The sequence below is a fragment of the Sebastes fasciatus genome, chromosome 10, assembly GCF_043250625.1.
Source record: "Sebastes fasciatus isolate fSebFas1 chromosome 10, fSebFas1.pri, whole genome shotgun sequence".
NCBI lineage: Eukaryota > Metazoa > Chordata > Actinopteri > Perciformes > Sebastidae > Sebastes > Sebastes fasciatus.
In genome coordinates this window covers 19,228,214-19,250,563 of record NC_133804.1, presented here as the reverse complement: position 1 = coordinate 19,250,563, position 22,350 = coordinate 19,228,214, and the positions used below count along the sequence as shown (strand labels likewise).

Here is a 22,350-nt window from a genome sequence, read left to right as displayed (position 1 = left end):
AATGATTTATTCATCTATGAATAAATGCACTAAATTACAAACTAATTCATTATTTGACATTTTAATGGGCAATAAAAAGAAGAATTATAAAAAATTATTTACAAATTTAAATATTAATCCATCAATAAATAGTTCAAATTAAAAAGGGATTAACAAAAACACCATAAAACATTCAATTAATACATCATCAGCCCCACAGCTGTGGAACTCCTTTCCGGAGGAACTCAGGCTAGTAAACGCTGTTTCTTCTTTTAAATCACGCCTCAAAACCTACCTTTACAGGAAGGCCTTTTTCATTGCAATCCCTTGTTTTAAATTTCATTATTGTTGACTTTTTGTACAAAAGTCTTATGTTCAACATTTTATTTTGGCCTATGTTTTTATTCTGTATTGTTTTTATCTTGATGTTTGCAGTACTTTAACATATGTAAAGCACTTTGTAACTATGTTTGGAAAGATGCTATACAAATAAAGTTTATTATTATTATTATTATCATTTAGAATACATTAATGAATTCATAAATAAATTGTGGAATATGAAACTGCAGTTAAATGTAATTATTACATTTATAAGCCTACAGGCAACCTACTAATTGACAGCATGTTGAAAGTGCCAGGTTAAATGACTTTATCATCTGGCAAATCGATGTTAACGTTGTTTTTTAAGCAGTAGAGTCGGGATCATTCCTACAACACCTGAACGCATCACCGGTTGCAGGTGGCTCATGGGCGTAGCTTCATCTCAGAGGACACGGACTCCTCAGCGCATGCGTGAGCGTCAGAGAAGTGCGTTTTAGAATGATTACTGGCCAACGGACAGCAGATTAAACGGCTCCACACAACTGTTGTTTTAATCCTCTGGGCGAGGAGATTTAGCAAAGAAAAACACTGGTTTATAAACCCCAGCAGCCATATTGTATGGAAAAACGACGGAAAGACGTCTCTTTTGAGAAAAAAGTAGTTTTCTCCAGATAACTCTGTCAAGACTTCTTCTGGGGACTTTAAGTGTTTTTCTTACCGGCGGAGGAATTCACACACTGGGACTAGTTTTTGAGTCATTTTCACACAATATTGTGGTCATCTCTTTTGGTTTAAAGGTGTTAAATTCACCGTGTGAACCATGAAGGACCGATTGGAGCAACTTAAAGCGGTAAGTAGTGTCCAGGAAATGTCAAGTTTCCTTATACTGTCTGAAGAAATGAGACATAATGACACATTTCTACTATTTCCACTAAAACATGACACATATTCATTAGAACCAGTATGTGTAACCATGTGATGACATACACTGGTGGATGTAGTAACACTGCAGGTTGGTAAAGTGATTTCAAATGGGGATGTTATAGGTAAAAGTCATTCAGTCATACAGACAATCATGTTTCTTTACATGCAGCCATATTGGTAAGGTGTGACAATCAAGTGTCACAGATCTATTGTAATGTATAATTATAATATTGGTATTAGTTGTATCACTAAATATCATTTTACAAGTTGTATGTCTAAATGAGTGCTCTTAATTCCTTTAATATGATGTAGACCTGTGTATGAGAGGTTAAGATGAGTAAAAACATTTCTACTATTTCCACTACACATAAGATACTAATCATTTGAACCAGTATGTGTAACCATGTGATGACATAACTGGTGGATGTAGTAACACTGCAGGTTGGTAAAGTGATTTAAAATGGGGATGTTATCGGTAAAAGTGATTCAGTCATACAGACATCATTGTTTCTTTACATGCAGGCAGCCATATTGGTAAGGTTTGACAATCAAGTGTCAGAGATCTATTGTAATGTATAACCAATATTGTAATTGGTAGGTTATTAGTTGTATCACTAGATATTTGTTTATTTGTTTTGCACAATTTAAGACTATACAACATAACAACAAAATAAATGAATAATATACAGTGCAGGAAGAGGCAAAAAACCCACTGGGCTTATCGGAAGCCTCCACCTAGAGACAAGATTAATATAAAGAAGGAATATGACTACATAATAGTGATAACAAAACAATTAGGACAAGATATATATATATATAATAACAACAATGACAGTACAGTAAATATATCATTTTACATTTATATTTAAATTAGTGCTCTTAATTCCTTTTAAAATTATGTGTAGACCTGTGTATATGAGAGCTACAACGATTAATCGATTAGTTGTCAACTATTAAATTAATCGCCAACTATTTTGATAATCGATTTGAGACATTTTTCAAGGAAAAAAGTCAAAAATCTCTGACTCTACTCTTCTTAAATGTGAATATTTTCTGGTTTCTTTACTCCTCTATGACCTTAAATTGAATATCTTTGAATTGTGAACAAAACAAGACATTTGAGGATGTTATCTTGGGCTTTGGGAAACAATGATTGACATTTTTCACCATTTTCTGACATTTTATCAACCAAACAACTAATCGATAGATTGATGAAATAATCGACAGATTAATCGACAATGAAAATAATCGTTAGTTGCAACCCTATTGTAAATACACATTGATACTTGGCCTTAGCATTGGGCAATCTGACCATAGTCTGTTTTCATTGTCAATGAAGATGCAATTATAGATGAAAAAGATTAGTTGTTTATTCAGTTAGTTGATTGGCAGGTAATTAATCGACTAAGATCGTTGAAGTCATGCAAAACTGTCAAAATACTCAGATTTTCTCTGTTTTATATCAGTGTTCAATGAAAATCGTTGAGTTTGGGGCTGTTTGTGAGACAAAAACAAGCATTTGAAGACATCACCTTGGACATCTTTAAGTATTATATACCATTACTAGCTAAGGTGTTAAAATTATATTAATTATGGTCAAAGTAGAGAGTTGTAGATGGGCACAGGATCTCCGGTTGGGATGGATTGAATCAAAATCCTCTATACCTTTTTGTATTTAACCATCACAGCCAGATTACAAATCTTACACAGCACCAAACATCCATTGTATTTATATTTTACTCATTCAAAATTGAGTTAATGACATGAATACAGTTGCTGCTGCCTATGGGGGTTGAGGCCTTGATCCAACTGTAACCCAAGTCGCCATGTGTTGCCATAGCTACCTGAAACTGCAGGCCAAATATTTGCTGTGTTAAACGTTGCGGTATCCCCCGCAGGCGTCTGTAATCTCACACAGCTGGCTTCTTTTCAAGGAAAGGAAGTACAGATAGGAGGTGAAGTGGGCAGGTCATTTGTTAGGAGGTTAATAGTATAGGCCGACTGTATACTTTATGTGTGTACAGGTGTAAAACTATATGTTCTCTTGTGCCTCCATCCTACTAGTGTTTTTCCAATCTTTACTCCTCTCTTTCTTTATCTTTCCTCTTTATCTTCATTCACCCACCACCTTTATTTCCCTCCTTGAGTTTTCTATCTAATGTGTAACTTGCTGGCAGTAATCTAGACAGTATATTAGTGTGCGTGTGTCACCTGATAGACTTTAGGAAAAGAGGAGCAGCAGGAAATGCTGAATTGTAGTTTCACCTGGAGCTATATGGTCACATGTGTCTTATACTGCACGCTGTTATGAAGCGTTGTGCTTGCTCAGACCATTTAAATAAAATACCAGTAACATAAGTTGATAAAGTAGCCATGTTTGCAATATTTCATTGAAGGCTGGCGTTGACTTGACAGCTGTTTTCTGTATTTCAGGGTCCTTTTTCTAATTCCCTCGTGGTATTTTTATATAAATGTGCTTTCAGTAGAAGTCTCTTCAGGTCTGTGTGCTCAGTGTTTCCCCACACCGTCCTTCAGGCCTGTTGGGTTACCGTTGTTACATTGCTTCTCAGATATCAGCTCAATGAATGGGGGGAGCCGTAACTGAACCAACATGGCTTCTTGTGTGGCACGTGGAGTTTTTAAATCCCCTGTCAGATATTAGAGTTGCATTAACACAAGTCCTGATGGAGTATTTCGCCTTCTGTCATCCTGCTGCTGTAAATCTGACCCGGCTGCTGTGGTGGTTAGTGGCTCATTTCCTAAATCATCCCGTGGGAAAATCTAGTGCAATGGGCTTCTGATAGGCCTAACTTGTTATTATTGATAAATCTAAATAGATTTTAAAGGTTGGTCCATAAAAAAACATATAGGAAAATAAAGGCTGCAACTAACGATTACTTTCATCGTCATTTAATCTGTCGAATATTTTCTTGATTAATCGATTAGTTGTTTGTGGGGCTGAACGATTTTGAAAACATATCTTATTGCGAATATTTTGACCAATATTACAATTGCGATATGATTTGTGATGTTAGAGGGAGTGATAATTTTTGCATCATTATTCTCATTTTCATTGAAAAACATATTAAAATCATTATGGTGTGATTTCTGCGGGGATCTGAACCAAACAAAGATGTTTTCTTAAATCTATAGAATATGATGTATATGCCAGGACATCTCTGCAGAACCACAATAATTCAGTTAAAATAGTATTCTGACAAACATTTAGCTATTAACAAATAATTATGCCTCGATTAATTGTGCAGCCGTAGCTGTTTGGTCTATACAATGGTGAAAAATGTCGATCAGTGTTTCCCAAAGCCCAAGATGACATCCTCAAATGTCTTGTTTTGTCCACAACTCAAAGATATTCAGTTTACTGTCATAGAGGAGTAAAGAAACCAGAAAATATTCATATTTAAGAAACTGGAATCAGAGAATTTTAACTTTTTTTTTTTTTTTAATTACTCAAACTGTTTAATGGATTATCAAAATAGTTGGCGATTAATTTAACAGTTGACAACTAATCGTTAATTGTTGCAGCTCTAAAAATGTCTGATGAATTAAAATGAAAAGTTTTATTTGATCAACCGAATAAGACACCAGGGAACATTGTAACTCCATTTGAAAGTTAAAGAATAATATTTATTTTACTGAAATTATGACATCTTTCTCAACCTTAAAGTTATTGTCCGGTAGTGTTTCGTCATTTATGATCCTAAGAGACAAAGTCTGACCGTTAATCACCTCCCAGTTTCTTTCCGATGACGGAATCACAGGAAAGATAGTGAGGGAGGAGGTTGGACATTCAATGTGTCCATGATTGGAGTCACACTTGCTGGATTATGTTTTTTTTTTTTACATAATAATAAATCAAACAGGTAGCAGGTCACTTTAGGCTTTTTTTCATTTAGTTATTATGCTTGTATGAATATATGTTCAACATGTATTTTGCCATAGCAGTGTGTAGAGGCTGATAGGATGAGCTCAGTTTGTGTACTCCCCAGTGCATAGTCATGTGTCTGTTGCACATTTAATCTGACTTTCCAGATAGACCAGGACAACACAGTCTTATAATTCAGGCTCCAATAAAACTTTGTATTAATATAAGAGAGCTATAGTCAGTTTGTTGTGTTCGAGAGGATCACCATGTCTGCTTCAGTGTAAAACCGTCTAGTCGTTGCCTTATTGAGGCGAGTTATGCAACATGACATATGGTGCTTTGTATTCAGAACAAGCGTAATTAAGTGATTTGAATAAAAGGAACAAACCAGCATACAAGCCAACATATCAATCGCTAGTGCGCTGATGTGCAGCGCGTGCTCTCTTTTTCTTACTTTTATTTGCCGATTACACAATCTGCATGTAACTAAGCTTGAGATTATAGCATTTTTGGCGACTTTGGTAAAGAGAGAGAAAAAAATCTAATTTGCTGCTTCATGGTTCACACATTTTGGCACAGCTGCACAGTGTGGCATTAAATCTACTTTGTTCACAATTTATTTATTTATTTTTCTAAATAAATAATGATTAGAGGATGGGTGTTATTTTCCATTAGCGTTGCAAAAAAAATGCTGTCAAAATGCTGGTTAATGTAAATCTATTTCCACAGTACACACATGGCTTTTCAACATTAGATAATCTCACACTGCTTTTTCAAAACTAATCATAACGGGGTTGAACTGACTGCACATTAAGCAACTTCCAACCCCCATGTTGTGGTAAGAAACATCAAAAAGTTAACGTATTATGAGTAACATTTTGATCCGAAATGATAAAGCAGGTCTCATGTCTTCTGACAGTAGTAGGTTGAGTCATGTGATGAGCAAGCGAGATTAATGAGGAAGGTTGTAAAAGTTGACTTCTTTCTGACTGTTCCTGTCACTATCAAACTGTTGTTATATAGAAGTAAGTCCCTGTGTGGCCTTTTGTCTGTTTGGTTTGTTAAAGCATTTTGTTGCACCCTTTCCCCTTAGTTTTGCTGATTGAGAGACACTGGAAGGAAGTGAGCGCTTGTTCTTATCTCACTGCTGCAGAAATGCTGTGTGAGGTAGCATAATGTTGAGGCCAGAGGGCTGCAGCTGTGTGTTCGATGAATAACTCACAGAGAGGTCTAAAAACAAGCACAGTGCGTCTGTCCAGGGAACTCTGTGTTACTTCACAACTGTTGTTAGTTACAGCAGCCTGAACCAAATAGCTACATTTGCAATTCAAATTTGAGATGAGGGCCTGAAGGTTAAAGAGCGTCTAAAACTCAGCATTTGAACAGAAAGACCGACATGCTGTTGCATTAAGTTCCCCGCAGAGCTGCGACTGACAATTATTTTCATTATCGATTAATCTGCTATATTATTTTCTCGATTAATCATTTTGTTTATAAAACGTCTAGGGCAGCAACTAACGATTATTTTTTTCTCGATTAATCGATTAGTTGTTTGCTCTATAAAATGTCAGAAAATGGTGAAAAATGTCGATCAGTGTTTCCCAAAGCCCGAGATCACGTCCTCAAAATGTCTTGTTTTGTCCCCGACTCAAAGACATTCAGTTTACTGTCATAGAGGAGTAAAGAAACCAGAAAATATTCATATTAAAGAAGCTGGAATCAGAGAGTTTGAACTATTTTTTCTTAAAAAAATACTCAAACTGATTAATCGACAGTGGTGGAAGAAGTGCACAGACCTTATACTTCAGTAAAAGTAGCAATACTACCGTGTATAAATACACGTTAGAAGTAAGAGTCCTGCATTCAAAATCATACTTATCTTTATTAGTATCTAAATACACTTAAAAGTACCAATGTAAAAGTACTCATTATGCAGAATAATGTATATTATTGGATTATGCTTATTGATGCATTAATGTGTTCATCACTTTAATGTTGCAGCTGGTAAAGGTGGAGCTCATTTTAATTACTTTATATACTGCTGGGTAGCTTAATCTATGATAATACACCATAATTCATTAGTTGATTTATATTTTGTATTAATAATCAGAATCTGCAAAGTAACTAAATATGTCTTATAAATATTGTGGAGTACAAGGTACAATGTTTCCCTCTGAGATGTAGTGGAGTAGCAGAAAATGGAAATACTCAAGTAAAGTACAAGTACCTTACAATTGTACTTAAGTACAGTACTTTAGTTACTTTCCACCACTGTTAATCAACTATCAAAATAGTTGGTGATTCATTTTAAAGTTGACAACTGACCGATTAATCATTAGCAAAAATGTATCATGTATTAAAATGACTTGTTTTATTTGATTAACCCAATAAAAAAACAGTTTCTTTTGGAAGTTAAGGAATAATTATGTTAGTTATTCTAGTGCAGCGTAAGATAGATATCTATTCAGATGACTAGTTTAGAGACTGAGGCTGAGTCAGGTGATATGAGAGAGAGCAGAGAAGCCGACAGGTGTGTTGGCTAACATTTTCCAGGCCTTGACTTTGATCCAGGCTGACTTTCTCCAGGAAAGTCAAGTGTCCAGACTCTCCGTCACCCCCGTTACAAAACACAAACACAAACTACTATGTGTTCAGAGTTTAGTCGGCCAGCAACACTCTGTAGGAGCTCAGTGGAAACACATTTGTCCGTAAAATGCAGAAGTAGCTAAAAGGGAGGGAACACAGTGAGCTTAGTGTCCCTTTCCACTCATTGTTTCACTCATAACAGCGTCCCAGCATGCTATGACGTCTGTTTACACTGTGCCTCAGCTGTGGTTTCTTTAAGTCGGTTAAAAACAGGTTGAGTTCCTGCATCTCGGCCCTTCACCGTGTCAGTATTCACCAGCACTGCCCCGTGTTTACTGACTGTACCTTGTGACGTGTTTATGATTTCAGTAGAGTGAAACTCTCTGATAGAATTTATTAGGTGTAGGCTGATTAGGGTCAGACTGATGTAGCACGCTGAGCTGCTAACCAGGAAGCAATTTCATTAGTGAGGGTTTGTTCACGGTCTAAATGCTGCTCAGTGGCTTTTCTAACCTGAACAGAAATACAGTTCTGGAGAATCAGTATTAAACAGTAAACAGTATTTTTGGACATGAAAATAGTCAAAACAATGTTGATAATTTTGAGTATAATATTGATTGTGGTTTCTGTGGTCAGATTCTTCGTTTTCTTTACTTGTTCTTTGATTCTTTAATTTCCTGGTTTAAAATACTAATTGCTCATTTTTTACTGTATTTTATATGGGCGAAGTTCTTGCTCAGTGTTGAGACAGAATTAAAGGAATAGTTACGATTATTTGATGAGTGATATGAGAAGATCTCTCATGCCTGTACTGTAAATATGAAGCCGCAGCCGGTTAGCTTAGCATAAAGACTGGAAACGGGGAAACAGCTAGCCTGGCTCTCCTCTCCAGCCCTCTCTCTCCTCCTCTCCTCTGATCCTATCTTCTCCTCTCCAGCCCTCTGTCCTCCTCTCCTCTGGTCCTATCTTCTCCTCTCCAGCTGTCTCTCTCCTCCTCTCCTCTCCTCTCCAGGCCTCTCTCTCTCTCTCCTCCTCTCTGGTGCTATCTTCTCCTCTCCAGGTCTCTCTCTCCTCCTCTCCTCTGGTCCCATCTTCTCCTCTCCATCCCTCTCTCTTCTCCTCTCCTCTGGTCCTATCTTCTCCTCTCCAGCCCTCTCTCTCCTCCTCTCCTCTGCTCCTATCTTCTCTCTAGCCCTCTCTCCTCCTCTCTGGTCCTATCTTCTCCTCTCCATCCCTCTCTCTCCTCCTCTCCTCTGGTCCTATCTTCTCTCTAGCCCTCTCTCCTCCTCTCTGGTCCTATATTCTCCTCTCCATCCCTCTCTCTCCTCGTCTCCTCTGGTCCTATCTCCTCCTCTCCATCCCTCTCTCTCCTCCTCTCCTCTGGTCTCATCTCCTCCTCTCCATCCCTCTCTCTCCTCCTCTCCTCTGGTCCTATCTCCTCCTCTCCATCCCTCTCTCTCCTCCTCTCCTCTGGTCCTATCTTCTCCTCTCCAGCCAGTGCTGCCAAAGAGTACCCACAGCCAATCAGTAAACAGATCCTGTGACTCCTTTGACATGTTGACCTGTGTTACAAATAATTTCTTCCCACCTGAAACACATGAACACGTCTCCCGGCTGCAGAAAAATTTATTTATTGCCGCACTTCACTGCTGCCTGGTGTGAATTTGTCATAAAGCTAACAGCCATTAGATCTGGTAAAAATAATTTAATTAGTGTTGATGCCCTCCGCATTGATTTTACATTAATTTGGCTTGTGTGCTGCTCCTAAGCCATATAATGGTACGGAAAATCCTGCTACGTAACACTCATTTTACATTCTAGTTTTCCACTTTTCAATACATTTGAAAGTATTGAAATAGAGAGACAGTATTTGGTATTGCTTGTACCTGCACAGCAGTCGAGCAACAGCTTCTGCTGGGCTCATTATTTATTTATTTATATTTTTTATCAATATATTGGGGGAACATTTGAATATTGGGAGGATGTGTTACTGCCTTGGAAAAAAAATATTGTTTTGGTATCTTAACTGAAACTCAGGGATTGTATTGGCACCGGTATCAAAACGTTAACTGGCACAGAAAAGACCCAGAAAGCATCAGGATCACATGCTGTCTGATGTAGATAAACAGGGAGGTGAATGAGTTTCAAACAGAAATGGCTTGGAGTCATGTTTTGGTTAGTTTGTTTAACAGGATGTCTCTGTAATTGTTAACAACAAAGGGTGTATTTATTCTGCATATTTATCTGGGCTAAGCACTGACAGTAAAAATGTCAGTACAGCTGTTGGATTGTTATGTGTTTTTCTCTAAAGGCAAGTTTGTTTGTAGAGCACCTTTCAAACAACCAGGCGATTTAAGTGCTGCACATAAAAACTAAAAAAGGCTTTAAAACAAGAAACTCGATGTGATATAAAAAAAGACACATATTGAGAAGACTTTACTTACTTACTTTGCTTTTACTCTGTTAGACGTGTGATCAAGATGATGAGGAGGTGGAGATCTCGATGGACAACGCAGCCTTCATGGACGAATTCTTCCTCCAGGTCAGTGTGTTACTATCAGCGTATTAGTGTGTGGGGGGTTGTTTTATCATGAGGGCATACATGGTTGAAGGTCAACATTTTTGTCATTTGCTAACATTTTTGACATTCATGGTGTGTGTTTGTTTCAGATTGAGGACATCAGGAACAGTATTGATAAAATTGATGATAACGTGGCTGAAGTCAAAAAGCTTTTCTCCGTCATCCTGTCTGCTCCCACATCGGATCAGAGTAAGAAGAGACCAGCTTTTCTTCCTGTGTCTTTTTGTGTCCCAAATTGAATTAAATCAGACTTTTGCCAAGAGGAACTAAAAAAAAAAAAAAAGCCACAGATGATTTTCATTTAAAAGTGAATCAGTATGTTATGTATTTAAAAAATCTTTATTTGAATCCCCATTAGCTTCCACAGAGTGGTTGCTAGTCTTCTTGGGGTCCACACAAAAAACATTAACAATACAAATTGAGAACATTATCAGTTTATTAGTACTTGCAATAAGTGTGTTCCTCTCACCCCATTGCTAACACTGTCTATTGCCACATGTCTCTTCCTTTCTAGAAACACAGGATGACTTGGAGGCAATCACCAACGACATAAAGAAGATGGCCAACAATGCAAGAAATAAACTCAAGAGTGAGTCTGCCTACCGTACACACACACACACGCACACATACACACTCAGCTTGTCAGTGAGAGTTATGGGGATGTTTAATGGACTTATTATGAAATGTTGCTTGAGAATCAAACAATGATGTGATGTGTAGATGATTTTAAAGCTGAATCATAAATCAGTAGTTTGGATTTCTTCGCAGCCATCGAGAGGAATCTGGAGTCAGAGGAGCAGGAGAGGGTGTCGGCTGACATTCGGATACGTAAATCACAGGTAAATGATGTCCAGAAGTTTCTTCTTCTTTTTTTTTCCAAATTTAAATTCAAAAGGCTTATGGGTATGATCATATTCAGATTCAGCACTGAAAGAATGCTAAAAATGTACAATGTATTCAGAACATTGTTCAGGTAAAGAAAAGGGGAAGAGAAGAAAAAACAGTTTCAATATTCAGAAATTGCAACAGCACATTTTAATCATTTTACTTATTATTATTATTATTATTATTATGTAAAACATAAGCAAAAATGTGTTTCTCTTTGACATAAAAATGGATGTTTTACATTTGTCAGAGATGTGTCTCAGGCCTGACTTCTGCGCTAATTCATTTTTATCTTGTTGTCTCCCAGCATGCAGTGCTGTCCAGGAAGTTTGTGGAGGTAATGACAAAGTATAATGAAGCCCAGGTGGACTTCAGGGAGAGGAGTAAAGGACGTATTCAGAGACAACTAGAGATCAGTGAGTGACGGCCATGAAGTCATGTGATAGTCCCACACGATCTTCTTTAAAGTCATTAACTTGTTTCCTTTCCTTTCCAGCTGGAAAAGCAACAACAGATGAGGAACTGGAGGAGATGCTGGAGAGCGGCAACTCTGCTGTGTTTACTGCTGGGGTAAGTGCGTGTGTACAGCATCCTAACATCCACTTTGCCTCGACACTGATCGTGATGTGGTAGAACTGAGAAAAAGCCAATCGGTCAGTTGTTCAGTAAAACTCAAAGTGCCTCGTATCAACTGGTTAAAGATTAGCTGTGCTTGTGATTTGGCCTGTTGGACTCAAAGTCAGTTTGCTCTCCTGTGCCTTCTTAAGTGCTGCAAACCTCCTTTGACATAGTAACTAACAGACAAGCTTATTTTGAGCTGTTTGAAACAGCTGAGAAACTGAGCACCAGAGGAGCCGGGAATCGAACCACCAACCATGCAATTATTGGATTCTACCTACTGAGACACAGCTGGCCCCTTATATCTACAAATTATTCTGGAGCTTACACTGGTTACCAGCTTTAATAAAATTCACTGTCATTGCCGTTTTAAAGCAGCAGTGACACATTTCGCCATGAGACGGAATCATTTTTTAGTTGTGCATGTTTGTCTGACCTGGTCCTGAGTGGCAACATTAAACCTCTCATCTCCACAGATTGTGGACGCTGGGATCTCTAAACAAGCCCTGAGTGAGATCGAAGCCAGACACAAAGACATTGTCCGTCTGGAAAGCAGCATCAAGGAGCTGCACGATATGTTTGTAGACATCGCCATGCTGGTGGAGAGCCAGGTATGCTCCTCCATGTCCATCTGCCCATTACTTCATCTACTTCACTCATTTATTCACTCATTCTAAACCTTTTCCCATGACTTTGTGTTCAATCCTGTCTCTTCTTCTCTTGTTTGTCTCTCTTCCTGTCTCCGCTGTGGTCTGACTATCTATCTGCATCTGTTTCCTCTTTTTCCAGCTCCATGCTTTTCTTACACCTCTCTTTATTCTCACCGCCACCTCCATCTCATCACCCCAACACTGATGGAACCAACACAAATGCATTTAGTAAGATGTATGAATAAAGCGTCATTGCAGACATCACACTAGAATGAATACAAGTCACATATTGTTGATCAGTCAGTCACTGTATGCACATATAAGTCTAATCACATATTTCTTACTGCTTGAACCATGCTTTCTGAGGGAAAAGCTTGTTTGAGGTAAGGGCTGTTTATGTTGTGTGATTTCCCCGCAAAACTGTTTGTTTTCTTAACCATTATTATTTCCAGCTTTTAGTTTGAAGATGTTTGTTCCAAAATAAATTTTCAGCATTAACGTAAATTAATGTTTCTCCCAGAAAAGCTGTCACTTTAGTAACAGTTTTGACAATAAAAGCTGGTTTCCTGAAACCAGATGTATTACTTTATGTATTTAAACCAATGTTCTTCTGCTTGTGTTGCTCTGTATCTTATTGATTGTTGTGTGTTTTTCAGGGTGACATAGTTGACAACATAGAGCAGAATGTATCCAAGTCAGTGGACCATGTAACAGAGGCTAAGGAGCAGACCAAAAAAGCTATAAAGCATCAGTCCAAAGCACGCAAGGTAATGTAATTTAGCCAACTGCTGCACCAGTCTGCTTGTGACTTCTTCCTGTTGTGTGTATGCCTATTATCTAGACACAGCTTGACACATTTAAAGCTACAGTGGGTAGAATTGGAGCAAATATGATTTAAAAAAAGTTATTTTTTTATAAAATGGTCACTATATCCTGACAGTAGTGCATTAGACAGGCATGAAAAGCATGTGCCTCTGGGACCTCCAGTTGTCCTAATGGCATCTGCAAGATTTCACAGACCGGATGAAAACAACCAATCAGAGCCGAGCTGGAGTTTGCCGGCCAGCTGCCGTCTATGAGAGTCGGCTGTCAATCACTCGTGGACTCTGATCAAACGGTCAAACTAGGCAGCGCTGATCAAATATGAATCAATATTATGTTACTGTAATGCCTATTTCTCACCTCAAATGTTTCCAGAATCATCTTGTAGTGTACTGTTTAGCTGTAAAAAGAGAAAGTCTGTGACCATGCAGCCATGTTGAGATCATTTGAAGAAATACTTACTTACTCTCTCTGAAATGACCTGTGATTGGTCAAAGTCTTCCGTCACGGACCAGATTTTTTAAAGCCTGAAAACAGAGTCATGAGGAGATGCAGAAGTCATCTCTCAGAAACACTTGAATTACAATATGCTGAAAGGTTATTATGGATTTTTGCCCAATGATACCAAAAGCGTTCTGCCTACTGGAGCTTTAAACCACACAGTGTGCATACAGATCCTCGCCCTGCAGACACATCGCCAGTCACACACAACTGTTGCACTCTGTGTGCTTCGCTTTGTGTTTCTCTCTCTTGTTGTTGTTTTTATTTATCTCCTTTCGTTGCTCTTCGTCACCTCCGACGCCGTGCCCCATGTTAGGGTGGAATGATTGACAGGATTGAGAGCAACATGGACCAGTCGGTGGGATTTGTGGAGCGTGCCGTAGCAGACACTAAGAAAGCTGCAAAGTTTCAGCAAGAGGCTCGCCGTGTGAGTTACCACAGTCAGGAGGAGCGGTCCGGTTTCCCAAAAGCAACGGAAAGGGTTTTATTTTATCTTTTAAAATAGAACAGCGATGACCCTGAGATCAATGCTGGTCAAATTTAAATACAATCTCTGGGATTAGATAGCAAAAAAAATTAAATAGAACAAAATAAAATGGACTGAATTTGGTGCCACAGGACAAAGATTGAGTCAGATTCAAGTTCACAAGCCTGGCCTTATATCAGAATCTGATTAAGTAATTCAGTCCATGTTATTCTGGTGACCTTGAGCCAATGTCAAAGTCAAAGATGCCCCCTGCGCCCTGACAGTATTGAGCAGCAGTTAATTGTTATTGCTGAGACTGCACTGTCCTAGATCATACAAGTGTCAATGACACAGCACAGCATGAAAAATAACAGCCCCCTCAACGACTTTTGCACAACTAGACAAAAATGCAAGGTTGACCTGGATCAACTTTTGCCACAACTCAATGTGACTTTGGGCAAGAAGATTTCTGACCCAGTCAGGCAAGTAAAAAAACAAAACATTATCCAATTGAAAGTCGCTGGGGGGCTGGAGCCGATCCCAGCTGACATTGGGTGAAGGCGGGTTACACCCTGGACAGGTCGCCAGACTATCACAGGGCTGACACATAGAGACAGACAACCATTCACGCTTACATTCACACCTACGGGCAATTTAGAGTCAACAATTAACCTAACCTGCATGTATTTGGACTGTGGGAGGAAATCGGAGAACCCGGAAAAAAAAAACACGCTAACACTGGGAGAACATGCAAATTCCACACAGAAGGGCCTCAAGCCGGGTTTGAATCTGTGCTAACCACCTCACCACTGTGCCGCCCTATAAATTGTTTTAAACAGTGGTAAATTTCTGTTCTGCTGTACAGCGTTGTAGCGTCTGATTACCTTTCAAAAACTCATGGATCTGTTACTTAAACTGGCCATCATAGTGTCGCCGGTACCTAAAACAACACGCCTCCACCAATTTTTTAAAGACATGGCTGTGTTAAATCTAAACGCTCAGTTAGTTTATGAATTTTGGAAAAAGATTCCTCTTTAACACAAAGTTGCTTTTGGGAAACCTGCCTGACAACGTGACGACCATCCCCACCATCAAGACCCTGATCTTCACCTTTATCCCACCTGTGATGACCATTAACCCTCCTACAGTACCTGCTCTGCTCTGGGCCCCCACCACCCTTTGGCCTGTGATCCCTGTGCTTTGAAAACCAGTGACCTTCCCAGCACCCAGAACCAGAAGCAAGACCACCCTCTCCCACCTGCTTACACACACATACACTCTTCTCTCTCTGTTCTTTCTCTGCAGCTTTAACCTTAACTTTGTCTTTGTTTACAGCTGGCTCATGGCTGCAGCGTTATTCTTTGGTTTTACCTGTGTTTTAAGATATTGCTCGTTCGCTTCAGGCTGTCAAACCACGTGTGTGAAAATATTTTTTATATTTCCAAGTTCACATAAAGTCAACACTGGTGCACTGAGACAAAACTGGTTTATCAGACTTTATGGTCCACTGAGTGTGTGGTTACCAAGCTACAAGGACAATTCATGATATTTCATACAGCAATTGTTGCCATACAGTATAATGTACATATTCCCTCATTCAAAAACTACCATATAACTCACAGTAGTAGATTCTATAATTGTTGTACTGAGAATGGTCCTGATGGTACTGTGTGTAATTGGTTGTTCCCAACAGAAAATGGTGATAATAGTGGTGGTTGTGCTCGTCTTGGTGGGCTTACTAGCCCTCATAATCGGGTTATCAGTTGGATTGAAGAAAAGCTGATGAGCTATTTGAATAAGAGGAGAGCGGAGGGTGAGTAACTCTGGAGCAAATACGCTTTGTAGCACCAAAATGGGTGTGGGTATAAAGCATGTTTTGCAAAAAGGGTTTGCTCGCTAGCTCTTTTCCTCAGGTGCTGTCTGTGAGTGGGTGTGTGTGTTTTCTTTCTATCCACAGGGCTTACATGAGGTGTGTTTGTGTGCATTTGAAGTTCTTGGGTGTGTGTGTTTTTCTCCTATTCTTCAGCACTTGCCTCTGGTTACTGCTGAACAAACAAAGCAGTGGTAGGAGTGAGATACAGTTTCGGCTGATGTTTGGTCTGTGGGCTCGTTTCAACGCTCATGTTCCCCCGTCATTAATCTCCCTTTGTCTCTCTCTCTCTCTCTCTCTCTCTCTGTAGAAGGTGATCATAATCGGTGTAGTCTGTGCTGTGCTTGCTGTCATCATCCTCATCATCATCCTCACCCAGACACTATAACAGGACTGCTGTTTTGCTACCATCATCATCATCATCCACTCCATCCTATCCTCCGTCAGCCCGCCAAAGAGTGATCACTCCATATGGATATGATCATATTTAACCTGCAGATATTCAACAAAAAAAAAAAACCCTGAAGGACAAGTGTTACATTTGACCTCTGGAAAAAAAAGAAGAACTACGAGACTTGTGATAATTATAAACAACTTTTTGTCCAATCAGAACCGTCCTTCCTGGTCTGTGAGGGTCCTGTTTCACTCCCTCAGGTGGCTTAGGACAGTTTGAGGATGCTGCAAATGAGGAAATGAGACTGAAGCTGACCCGAGGTACAATACCTATTGTAAAAAGGGAATTGAAGAATAACTGATCATAACGTCACTCCAGTGTCACTAAACATTTCATTCGATGCCAAAGAATCAACCTAGAAGAGTTTAAATTAGGGCTGTCAAAGTTAATCCGATAATAGCGAGTTAACGCAAAATCGTTTTAATGTCACTAATTTCTTTAACGCATTAGTGCAATCGATCTTTCGGAGGTCATATCGGGCTCAGTTTTAAAGCTAGAAGAAGTTACTGGCATCATATGAAACTAGAAAACCTAAGGAATTCATTGGTACCAACCATGTCATAATAGTTTGTCGCTAAGGTTAAGTAATGCTCCAAACTTGCGCTACATTTTGGTGAGGAAAAGCTTTCATGGCCCTTTTCAAAGGGGTCCCTTGACCTCTGACCTCAAGATATGTGAATGAAAATGGGTTCTATGGGTACCCACGAGTCTCCCCTTTACAGACATGCCCACTTTATGATAATCGCATGCAGTTTGGGGCAAGTCATAGTCAAGTCAGCACACTGACACACTGACAGCTGTTGTTGCCTGTTGGGCTGCAGTTTGCCATGTTATGATTTACCATATTTTATGCTAAATGCAGTACCTGTGAGGGTTTCTGGACATTAGTTGTCATTGTTTTGTGTATATACATACATTTGCATAAAGCTGCACTGCCATGTTGATAGGAGTATTAAATACTTGACAAATCTCCCTTTAAGGTACATTTTGAACAGATAGAGATTGTGTGATTAATCATGGACAATCGTGCGATTCATCGCGATCAAATATTTTAATCGATTGACAGCCCTAGTTTAAATTGATCTTAATGTCTCGTACAGTTAATCGGACCCTTGTGAAGTCTTGTAGAAGCACATCCCCTTCTTCATTATTTCTTGCCTTTTATGAGCCGCGACACATTTTGTGATTGAAAAGCTAGCTACTGTATATTCACTGTATTTGGGATTTTGTTGGTTTTGGGGAGTTCCAGCACTTTCACATGCCTGTAAACATGTCTTTATTTCTGTAATTAAGCTCAGATGATCATGTGAATAATATAATTATTATTGTTATAGTATATCAAGCCCTGAATGTGGCTCAGTTCTTTAACCTGAAGAGGATCGGTGTGCTCACTTATGATTCTTCAGGTCGTAGAGTTTTAAACGTGAAGGATGGTGCTCATGGGTACACATTTCATGGACAGGTGGAGCAAAAGACACAGGCTAGCATCCACCTAAACACTGCAACATCTTGGAGAAATGCCTGCATATGTGTTTTGTATCTTTGCTAACCTGCTACAATGTCTGCCATCTTGACCTTCTACAAAGATAGACGTGATTGTCTCCGCTGTTAGAATGCTGTAAAAACAGAATGTTTTTAATGCCAAAGAGAGACTGATAGTAACACTAGCTATTTCAGTGCCTGAATAGTCTAATAAGTAAGTAATAGTAATATATTTATTATAATTTGATGAAGGATGGAGTGTAAATCGATGCTCTAACCTACAGTAAGGCCTCTCTGACTGGTGGCTCTTCACTAGTGTGATATGCGTTTCCTGGCATATTTTAGGTCTCATTATAGTTCTACTGTAAACATACACCTCAGTTTATTAGGTACAACTATCTGAAACTATGCAACAGCTCTGCAATAAATCCTACTGTCATGAAGGTTATAATGTTCAGTTTTTGGTTTAAAGAGCTGGTTAAACTTTATGGACAAACTGCCTGTAAACATCTGAGTGTGAGAGTTTTCAGTTCAACAGCACCACAAAGTACAGCTTCCAAAAAGACCGTACAGTTGAATCAAAACATATCTAAAACAGTTTCAACATAAAAACTAGAAATGCACCAATCGAACTTTTTCAGTCCCGATAACGATAGCGATACCTGGGCTTTGGGTATCGGCCGATACCGAGTACCGATCCCATATCGGTGTTTAATCAATAAGCTGTATGCCTCACTGTGTGGGAGTGACTGGGATCATTCATTTATGTGTAAGGCAACATCACGCTTGACTAAAACATCGCTTTCCTAACTTTGTAAAAAAAAAAGTAACCAATAAATACATAGATATAAATTTAGTGAATTGTTATTTATTATTAAAATAAATTGTAGAATCTTCAGAATTAACGGGAATTGCAATTCAAGTGTAAACCTTTTTAACGCAGCAACAAATTGGTCAAAACCTAAACAGGAATTAAAATTCCAGTATATAATGTATAAAGTATATAAATATAGAATTGAATTTAATAGATCGGCCCCATAGTCACCGATATCCGATCCCGGTGCATCCCTAACAAAAACTGTAGGTAATAACGCAATGATGAAAGTACGTAACTTTATTATGCGTTCCTGACAAAGTCTGATATATTGTGTTATATAAATCTATGAAAATGTTTCACGGATTTATTGCAGTGCTGTTGTATTAGACTTCATTAGTTTTAGCTAGGTGTGCCTAATAAATTGGCTTTAATTCTGGTTGATCACCATCATTTCAGTAGGTCTGTTAGAGGGAAACTGAGAGTTTATTGAACCACATGTTGTCACCCTGAGGCTTTAATATGGCAGTTAAAGCTTCCAGCTGTGCATACAGTCGTTAAAGAGGCCGGTATCAACAAGTATTGACCAAATGTAGGGGATTTTTATAGACCAATTTCACCTAATTTGTTAAGCTTCTTGTGCATTATGAGGGCCGCCGTCACTGAGGGAGGTCTTTGTTTCGGTCAGACCAGAGCCTGAATGCTTCCTTTTATTTCTGGTGGTGCAGGGAGCTCTTGAAATTGAGAGCCCTCGCCAGCTTGCTCTTTTGACCGCACAGTCTGCTGTTTTGGCTTCTGCCCCTCGACTGTTCAAACCTAACGCTTCTTCTATTCAAGCCTCAAGCCTCAAGCCTTTTTCTTCATCAGCATGCGCTGCGATAAGAAGGAGGAGGAGAAAACTGAAGCTGTTGTACACTGTTTTAAATTAAAGTGCCACAGATTTTATTGAAAATTAAAGATTTTATGTTTTTTAATGACTTGGTTGACTAATGTGTCTTTGTGATCTCACAGCAGGTAATTATGTAACTGGATTTTTACACTTTTTGATGATTATGGAAGAGCAGTGTGAATGTGTTTTTATGGGATAGCTGTTGTCAGCAGATTGTTGATACAGCATGTTAACCAACGTGTTACAAAGTACAGTTTTTTAAGAGTGGAGCACAACAAGTGTCGAAGAGGAGGTAAGTATTTCACCTTTCCTCTCTTTACACACAAACACACACACCCTAATCTCTGTTCCCTTTTGCTCAATCATTTCCTCAAACCTCCATTATTATTGTGAATAATTGTATTGTGTTAAATACTGCCTGACTATTTCTTTTATTAAATCTACAGAAGAAGATGATGATTACATTGTGCTGTGCCATCATTGGGATCGTTGGGTTCTCCTATCTCTACAGCTTCTTCTAATAAAAAGGTTTTACACAGGTAAAACACCTGCATCAGCCTTTAACATTATCAATTCAGCTCTTTCAATGTTGAAATCATGTCCTTTTTGTGTCTTTGTGTAGTGATTCTACTACAGGCAAGAGAGTGTCAAGAAAAAGAAATGTTCCTGAGGTGCTCCCCCTATTTTTCCCCTGACCATTATTTGAATCTGTTTTAAAAATTTCATAAAAGTATTTAAAAAAAGAATTTAACCAAACCAGCCCTGTGCACTTACCCTTTTATTAATCATTTGAAAAAATTAAATTTTCTTGCTGTACGAAGTGTTTGAAAACGTGTTATAAATGTGTAGATTTTTCTCAGTCTGGCTGTTTATAACCAGATGGCTCAACATGTGACTTAAAATCATTTTTTGGACCATTCTGGTCGACTGTAGTCTAACGCCTCCTGGTGGTGCTTAGAGGGGACAATCATATTTATTTATTTATTTATTACCAGGAAATTATTTATAAGGATTCATTTAAACTTACTAAAAATGCATGCTTTTATTTATTTTTGTTGCTGTCTTTGAGTCCGTTTATGCTCATACATTATTCTCTGCTCGAAAATATCCAATTAAGTATTATTTTCTGATTTATTTGTTGTCATAATTTGACTAAATTGTATGTGATTTTGTTGTGTGTGATTGTCTGTGTGCGTCTGTGCTGCTGAAATGCTTGTACTGATGGTCTTTTTCTGTATAACTCACTCACTGGCTGCGTGTCAACCCAGTAAAAAGCCTGTTATGTAATAAATGATTTCTGTGCGTTGTACCAAGTGGTGTTAAAATGTGTGCTTTGCTTCTTGTGTTGGAGGTTTCTACATGGATCAGCTTGTAAATGCACAGAGGACAACAGCTTTTACATTCAGAGCATATTTTACTTTGTGTGATTAAGCTCCAGAAAAGGCATGCCGATGCACGACATAACATCATCCGTGTATTGATGGACGGCTTCCCTGACCTCATTTCATCTCCCATCTCTCTGCTCTCTCTCTCTCACTAGAGGCAAGCCTCCTGCGGGGGCGGGGTCTGCTCCAGGGTGCGCTCGTTTTACCAATGGTTTCACTGCTTCAAGCTTTGAGGATAATCAGGGATGGGGGGCGGTGATAAAAATGAGTTTAAATAAACAACACTATACTGATCCCCAGGAGGGACATTTAGCATTACAACAGCACAAGAACAGACAAGATAGGTTGGATACAGGTAACAAGTCAAAAGAGAAATATATAAAGTCATCAATCAAGTCAGAAAAGATATATATATATATATATGTATATGTATATATATGTATATGTATATGTATATGTATATATGTGTGTGTATGTATGTTTATATATGTGTATATACGTATATATGTGTATATATATATGTATATATACACATATATATATATGTGTGTGTATGTATATGTGTATATGTATGTATATATGTGTATATACGTGTATATATGTGTATATATATATATGTATATATATATTTATATATGGGAAAAATATAAGATGAGAAAAAAAGCCATATTACGAGAATAAAGTCAGAACTTTAAGAGAAAAAAAGAAAATAACACGTAAAATACTACTTTATAATATTATGACTTTATTATCATAATATTAAGACTTTTTTCCTCGTAAACCTAGAACTTTATTCTTGTAATATTATGACTTTATTCTCGAAATCTCAGATTTATTTTTTTCCCTCAATGTGGCCCTAACACTCCGTCGTACCGTCGTACCGTCGTACCGTAGACCTACAACAATGATAAATAAAAATGAAAAAGTAAACAAAAAACAGTTATTCATTTCCATGTTTATAAATCCACAGGGAGCCACTGGAGAGGAGCTGAAGAGCCGCAGGTTGCTGACCTCTGACCTAGGGGCCTATAAAGGGAATATCTCCTCCATTACTGGAGTTACAGCTTGATGCAGAAGAACCCCACCATTCAGCCGTCTAACCGGGTAACACAAACCAAGCACACTCTTACATTAACATATTGTAATCCTGTTTAAAGAGCACCTGCTGTGTCCAATGGGAGCGTCTCTATGGTGCTCTCCAGCAGCAGGGAGGTAAATACGGAGGCGGGTCCTGAGCGCT

General features: G+C 38.5%; 1 protein-coding gene across 5 annotated transcripts; it reads left to right on the top strand.

Annotated features, from left to right (window-relative positions):
• The first annotated feature begins 763 nt into the window (after positions 1-763).
• stx3b (syntaxin 3b) lies at positions 764-16,578 on the top strand. Of its 5 annotated transcripts, XR_012595600.1 has the most exons (13): positions 764-1,150; positions 10,161-10,235; positions 10,364-10,463; positions 10,789-10,863; positions 11,043-11,113; positions 11,467-11,575; positions 11,656-11,729; positions 12,254-12,388; positions 12,567-12,655; positions 13,084-14,231; positions 14,369-15,197; positions 15,243-16,029; positions 16,397-16,578. XR_012595600.1 is itself a non-coding variant. In XM_074648731.1 (11 exons), the coding sequence occupies exons 1-10, from the start codon at positions 1,121-1,123 to the stop codon at positions 15,997-15,999; spliced, it is 870 nt and encodes a 289-aa protein (XP_074504832.1). In that variant the 5' UTR covers positions 764-1,120; the 3' UTR covers positions 16,000-16,029; positions 16,397-16,578. The 5 variants fall into 5 exon arrangements, 2 of the variants coding, with proteins under 2 accessions (XP_074504832.1, XP_074504833.1); XR_012595599.1 differs by lacking the exon at positions 14,369-15,197 and having other exon boundaries at positions 12,567-12,954; positions 13,004-13,194; positions 15,910-16,029; XR_012595598.1 differs by lacking the exon at positions 12,567-12,655 and having other exon boundaries at positions 15,243-16,578.
• Positions 16,579-22,350: the final 5,772 nt, after the last annotated feature.

Excerpts from the sequence above, each read along its gene's own strand:
- stx3b (XM_074648731.1), top strand. The coding sequence starts at position 1,121 with ATGAAGGACCGATTGGAGCAACTTAAAGCG. Across the intron at positions 10,464-10,788 it reads TGCTCCCACATCGGATCAGA|AAACACAGGATGACTTGGAG; the intron begins GTAAGAAGAGAC and ends CTTCCTTTCTAG. Across the intron at positions 13,195-15,909 it reads ATCAGTCCAAAGCACGCAAG|AAAATGGTGATAATAGTGGT; the intron begins GTAATGTAATTT and ends TGTTCCCAACAG.